This window comes from Quercus lobata, chromosome 4, assembly GCF_001633185.2.
Source record: "Quercus lobata isolate SW786 chromosome 4, ValleyOak3.0 Primary Assembly, whole genome shotgun sequence".
Taxonomy (NCBI): Eukaryota; Viridiplantae; Streptophyta; class Magnoliopsida; order Fagales; family Fagaceae; genus Quercus; species Quercus lobata.
The window spans coordinates 53,606,242-53,613,013 of NC_044907.1; the positions used below are offsets into that span (position 1 = coordinate 53,606,242).

At 34.5% G+C, this 6,772-nt stretch overlaps 1 protein-coding gene across 1 annotated transcript; it reads right to left on the bottom strand.

Annotated features, from left to right (window-relative positions):
• Positions 1–201: 201 nt before the first annotated feature.
• Positions 202–5,902, bottom strand: LOC115986418 (ATG8-interacting protein 1). Its single transcript, XM_031109424.1, has 3 exons — positions 5,738–5,902; positions 3,573–4,428; positions 202–616 (listed from the first exon to the last, which is right to left on the bottom strand). Exons 2-3 carry the CDS (start codon positions 4,398–4,400, stop codon positions 512–514), a joined length of 933 nt encoding a protein of 310 aa, XP_030965284.1. The 5' UTR covers positions 4,401–4,428; positions 5,738–5,902; the 3' UTR covers positions 202–511.
• Positions 5,903–6,772: the final 870 nt, after the last annotated feature.

Below are 6,772 nucleotides of genomic sequence, written 5' to 3' on the forward strand. Positions count from 1 at the left end.
TCTACGCATATGTTCCTCCCTGACAACTAGTTTCAAACCTTTCTGGCTTCCAGGTCATTATCTATGATAAAATTAGGTTGCTATACCTAACCTTTGTCCAACCTGTTCCCATCTGCTCGTTTGATTCTAAATGATACTAGATGCTCTTGAACCCCCCATAGAAGCATGAATAATTTAGATAAGGAAAACAAACAATAAAAAGGTGAAAAGAAAAAGAAACCATGTAAGAAATTAGGTGGCAGTTACAGGTACTATGGATCAAACAGACTACCCTTTTTTTCTTTTTTTCTTTTTGTGCTGAAAATTATAAACAGCTTAACATTTGAAAAGATGAATCCCCTCCCAAATCTATACAAAGCAACTCAAGAAAGTACCACCATTAACAGAGCAATATCAAACTTAAATATGTACCATGTTACTTGTCATAAGAAAAATAGGTGGAACCACACTCAGTAACATACTAACACTTCATACCCTAACATTTCTCCCTCTAGAATCTTTCGTCATCATCTTAAATCTCACTTGCAGTGCTGCCTCTGAGGATGGAACCACGGCGGTGGCCACCAACAATTACATCTTTAAGTCGAGATATGGGACCCAAAATCCTGCCTGGCCTCTTTCAACATCATCAGGGAAGACAAGATAAAAATCAATGTCAGTAGATGGCAAGGCAAACAAGGTGCAAGTAGTATGAAACTCAATATGCAAATCTTTATCATCATCAATAAAGTGAGCCACATTAGAGTAAAAAGATATTTATAGACAATATTTGAACCTATTTAAACTTAAGCCACATCCTAAAATCATACATAGAAAAATCCTATCTAACAAAATGACAGGTAGATCTACAACAGTTACGAATGAATCTGTATTGTGAGCTTACCAGTGCAACTGGCCTCTTAGGTTTCTTAATACAACTTGATTTTTACCAGTATAAACCAAACCCAACAAATCCTGCACTCAGGCCTTTGTTAAATGATATATGATAATATCATGTGCATAGTTATTGTACACCTTGGCAACATTTCACAGACACATCAGTAGCTCTTTCATAACAGATGCAGGCTAAACATTTGGATATCACCACATTCTACCCTTGACATCAGTATTTTTCTTTTTCTTTTTTTGATGTGCAATAAGAAAATCTTATTATTAAATAAATCTTACATTCTTGCCATTAATAAGGAGAAACCTGAGTACACAGAATTCATTCATAAGAAGAACTTGTGAAAGGAGGATTTTTTTTTTTAAGAAAGTCACAGATGGAGGCAGTAAAATATGTATGAAATTGATGCAGTGTTCTTTTATATTTCTAAAAAACTTAAGCCATTAGGGTTGTTTAGTATTTCAATCTGACATCCACCCATAACCAGGAGAGAAAATTTCCTATGTAGTAGTACATTAACTAATACAGAGAAATGCAAAATTCAACTATTACTTGAATTATGTAATAAGACTAAAAGGGAAAGTTTAAAAGGATTTAGATCCTCTAGATTTCCTAGGGTATTTTACAAAATAGATTTCCTTAAATCTTAACCATTCTTTAATGATTTAGTGATCTAGATTTTGCCATGTCAGCATTCCACTAACAATAATCTTTATTATTTTGTTTGAAACATTATTATATTATTTTAAGAGTATTATTAGTGGAATGCTGACATAACAGAATCTAGACTCTTAAATCATAAAAGAATGGTTAAGAATTAAGGAAATTTATTGGTAGAGTACCCTAAGAAATCTAGAGGATCTGAATCTAGTTTAAAAATAATTCTGAAGTTATATCATTACGACAAATTAAACCTCAAGCTTTTAAATGTGCCACTTCAAACCCCGCACTTTTATTGTGCCAAGCACTTGAGACCATAGGTGGGGTTTCATTTGGCACAATAATGAAAGTATAGGGTTTAAAGTGGCACAGTTAAAAGTACAAGATTTAATTTGTCACAAGGATAAAAACTACAGTGCTTTTTTGGACTTTCCCCAAGACTAACAAATTACATTTTACTTCCTCTATGCTTGGGGTTATTGTCAACTTGGTCCCTAAGTTTTAAAATCCTCAATTTTTTCCTCAACCTTTGATATTGTTTCCAATGAAGCCCTTCCATCCAATTCCGTAGCACGTGGCAATTAAATGCTAACTAAGCATGTAACCCCTATCATGTGTGATCACTAGTCCAATTAAAATATGCCACATTAATTAAAAATTGAAGTTAGTAAATATCAACAATCTCATTTCCTTTAGCAAAACACAACTCAAAATTCCAACCGGCTGTCTTTCAATTTCTTCTTGTCATCATTTGCCTCAACACACAACTCTCTGACTGCCACTTCCACACCAGCAACTGCCGAGCATCGCAGACCTGAAAGTGGCAAGGAACAGACTAATGCAACATGAGAGGATCTAACCTCTTCAAGGCTGCTAGCCTGCCACAACCTCATCTCTTATGGCCGAACTCTCCCAACATTCAAACCATTAACTCCACTTGCTTCTCCAAATCAACAGAACTCCCCAACCTATCTTCCACCTCACTTAATGCCACTCACCTTCATGTCCTACAATACCATCTTCAGCTTCTCATAATTCGTTGCCAAATATTCTTAGAGAATCAAAGTATAAGGGATGTCAAGTCCATTCAATTTGATTAAAACCATGTGTCTTATAGCAACCAGATTGATGAAGAAACTAATTTGCATTTTTTTTTTTTATAACTGTCACCAAAGTGACACTGTTCACCCATCACAATATCCTCATTTTTTGGGGGGAGGGTAGGGGTTCTTTAACTTTGTAATGGGAAGAGGGATTTTTGTTTTGCCAAAGAGAAGCGCATTAAGAGAGTATTGTGCGATAATAAAATACCTATTAAGTCAGAAAATTGTTTTTATAAGACTACTATAAGACAAGCTATGCGTACAGAATGTTAGGCTGTTAAGAAGCAACATATTCATAAATGAGTGAAGCTGAAATGAGAATGTTCAGATGACTAAATGATAATATACATAAACTGTCTGTTTGCCTACAACTTTTTCATTTAGCTTTTAGCTTATTTTGTTTATGGAAAACTCACTTTTTCTCACTATTTCAAAGTACAAATATATATTAACCAACTTTCAACAAAAGCCAAATAAGTTGATGCCAAACGAACCTAGAGATAGGATTCAAAATGAGGAAATTCACTTAAAGATGGAGACTATCCTTATTGATGAAAAGAAGAGGGAGAGTCACTTGACATTATTTGGTCATGTTCATAATAGATGCACTAGTGAGAAAGAGTGAGTTGATTCAAGTTGAGGGAACTAAAAAAAGATAAAGAAAGAACAAAGATAACATTAATAGTAGTAGTGGTAAATAGGACATGCCAATTAACAAAATAAAAAAAAGAAAAAAGGCCCAAGTTCATTAGCCCTTTTTCATTTATATGCATAGAACAAAAGCTATTCCCATGTTATGTTAAACAACAAATATTAGGTGCAATCATTTATCTACCAAATAGCAGAACAGAACATGTTGCTCAGTTGAAAGCAATATCATGATTAAAGGAAAAGTAAGGAGTAACCAATAGCAATCAACTTACCCCATCATTGATGCTGATCTGCCACTTAAGTTGCATAGCCTGCCACCTTTCCTGCTGCCATCGCTGCCCAAGTAATACAAGACCCATCACAGCTGCTGCTATAAAGATAGACCAAAATGTATTTGCTTCTTTTGCATGAGCATATAAAGAAGCAGCCCTTCTCTTCCACCAGGCTCCACAAGGAAGGTTGGATCCATCATGTTTTTCATCTTTCACAGGTGCTGGGGACGAAGAGATATCAGGAGAAAAATCTAGGCCTTGCTCAGAAGATTCATTTGGTCCAGGCACAGCCATGTTCTCACCAAATGTAGAACCACCAAAAGCTGTTTCACCGTGTAAGGAACCATAAGTAGCAGCACTATATATACTTTGTTCTTTATCAACCAAATTTAATCCCTGGACAGGAGTGCCTTCTTCAAACTCTGTACCATGGAGAGATAACCTATTACCCTTCTCGTCAAAAAACTGTATCCCTGAGAACTCATCTGGAACAGTTAACCCTTTCAAGGACCAGTTTTCTTCATCCTTTCCACTAGATATACCAGCTTCATTGATATCAAATTCAGATGCCACATCCTTACCTCCTTGTTCAGGTTCCAATGGCAAATTCTCATGCTGATTGGGAGGAAAGACAAAGTGACCAGACATGAACAAAGCATGAGATGTTTCTGCTGCATTACCCTCTCGATAAGTATTACCGTTCTCATCATCCTTCAGTTCAACATCTTTTGGGCCAGGAGCAGCAGCATATGCAGATGCTGTCAGTGACACAACCTCCCATTCATTCCCACGTGAAGGATTTTCCTCTCCCTGCTCATTATCTGCCATCACTCAGTCCTTATTTCCTATAATTCACCTTCACCAGAATAAAATTTGAAAATAAAATGATAGTCAGAATAGCAATAAAATGTTAATTTAGAGTCAAACGTGTTATGGAAACATAGCAGTTAACAGTAGTTTTGTTTCACCATCCTACAAAATAAACTAAATTCCAAAAAGCCTCTAAAGAGGCAACACTTCAAGGGCTATTCTGAAAATAAAACCACTCAAGATATAGTAAGGCTTTCTTTCTTGTTACTAGAAGATAAAACGAGATAACCCCACACAAAAATCATACACAAGCATCAGTTGAAGAACTTCAAAGAGAGATGCAAAAAAATTCTCACCCGATCCAGGTACATGATACTAATACGATAACCAAACGATTACTAGGAAAAACCAATAAGACAACAAATAAAATATAGAAGTGATATAACTTCCCTAAATCAAAAATAGCCCATCAACAACCAGCTTGAGACTCAATAAATCATACTACTATGCACAGACACTTTATTTGGGATACCGTTACCCATGTCATACTGGTACCCACAGTGTCATGTCATAATTTTTCAGAAATTACTCATGTTGTTGCATAGTACCTGTACCCGTGTCCGTGCTTCCTAGCTACTAATACATACTCTCAAAAACTCATCTACCTTTCATTTTAACAGGCAAAAAAAAAAAAAAAATGGAAACCCAATTTGTAAAAGTATTTTCATCATCCAATTCTTGATATACAATAAAAAAAAATAAAAATAAAAATAAAAACCTTTGAAGAACTTCTTTCTTTGCACCCACTTTGCTGCAATCAGTGACAAATACATCTAATATATGTATATTACTTTTATCTCAATCAAACCAACAAAAAAAAAAAATCATTCATAGATTTTATCTAGAACAACAAAATAAAATAAAATAATCCAATTCCTTCTTAAAAACTTCATTTCTCATCATCAATACTACCAAACAATCAAAAAAATAGGCAAACAATTTACACAATCACATATGTAATTCTTTTCTCTTTTCCAAGAAATAGCTAAAACAATTATTAACTCTAATTCCTCTAATAAATTCAATCTTATCCAATCAATTAACACCAACAGTCAATTCAAATTATATAAAGAAAAATAAAAAGCTTCAGAAATTCAACTATGATAGCTGAAAACAACATAGACATACAGATCCAAACAACATATGAATCAACAACAAAGATTGTACTAAATCCTACAAAAATCAAAGAAAAAAGTATTCACGGTCCAGCAAGAAAATAAAGTCTACGCAATCAACGGCTCAGATTCTATCCGAAAAAAAAATAGATGAGAGAAAGAGAGAGAGAGAGAGCTCACAGAACCCTAATCGGAGTGATATCGGAGAAGAAAACGACGACGTTCCGATGAGTCTGGTTGAGGTTGAAAGAAGTGCCTCGAAGTGCGGGGAAAATGGGTTTTATAATGGAGATTTATTCGGGAACCGGTTATTGCGGGTAAGGACTAGGGAGGAATGGGGTTGACCGGATATGGTAGGTTAAAAAAGGTGGAGGTGTACGTGGTAGAGAGTAGTGGAGAGAGTGGCTTGTAGAAATTGGTTACTGGTCTTAACCGGTAACGTAATAGATTAGACAGAGAGTTGCTTTTGTTTCGCGTTTGCGTGTAAAAGAGGAGTTTTCTACTGTCAATGGAATCAGGTCTATTTTTTGCCATGCATCATGTGTATACGCAGCTATGGTCTATTGGTGTTGCGTTAAAAAATGGGGAAATCATCAATCATCACATGCATAGGGATTTTTTTGCCCATTGCTTACAAACTTATTCGTTAAATAACATCAAACCAAACGTATTAATTATGTAGCTTTATTTTGAATTTGAGTTCTACGACAAACTTTTTAAGAAATCTCAACTTAAATTTTTCTAAATGGAACTCAAGTTATCTCTTGAAACTTGATTTGCAAAAGCTCAAGTTTCAAATGAGACTATATAGCTAATATATTTTATTTGAGACCATATAATGAATAACTTTGTAAAAACAAAAAAATGGGTAGAAAAGCCTTTCAAAGGGCCTTACACTTTTTTATGTAATTAATGATAATCCATTGAGAAAGAAAAAAGGGAACCAAGGAACCTGCCCATTAGCATGTATAAGGACTCAATGTGGAATTCAATTTTGTTAAAGTCGAGTTTTATGCAATTCAGAAAAACATAGGACTTGAGTTGGAGAAAATTGAGTTCCATGTTTGCCATATATTATTGAATTGCATAGATTTCAACTTTGTCAAAATCGAGTATTACTTTGAACTAGATTTTGAAAAAGTTAAGTTCCAAAAAAAAGGTTATATAAAAATAAATTACTGAAGGTTTTTAACTAAAAAAGATATTCAAAAACTA

Excerpts from the sequence above, each read along its gene's own strand:
- LOC115986418 (XM_031109424.1), bottom strand. The coding sequence starts at position 4,400 with ATGGCAGATAATGAGCAGGGAGAGGAAAATCCTTCACGTGGGAATGAA. Across the intron at positions 617-3,572 it reads AGATCAGCATCAATGATGGG|AGGCCAGGCAGGATTTTGGG; the intron begins GTAAGTTGATTG and ends TGATGTTGAAAG.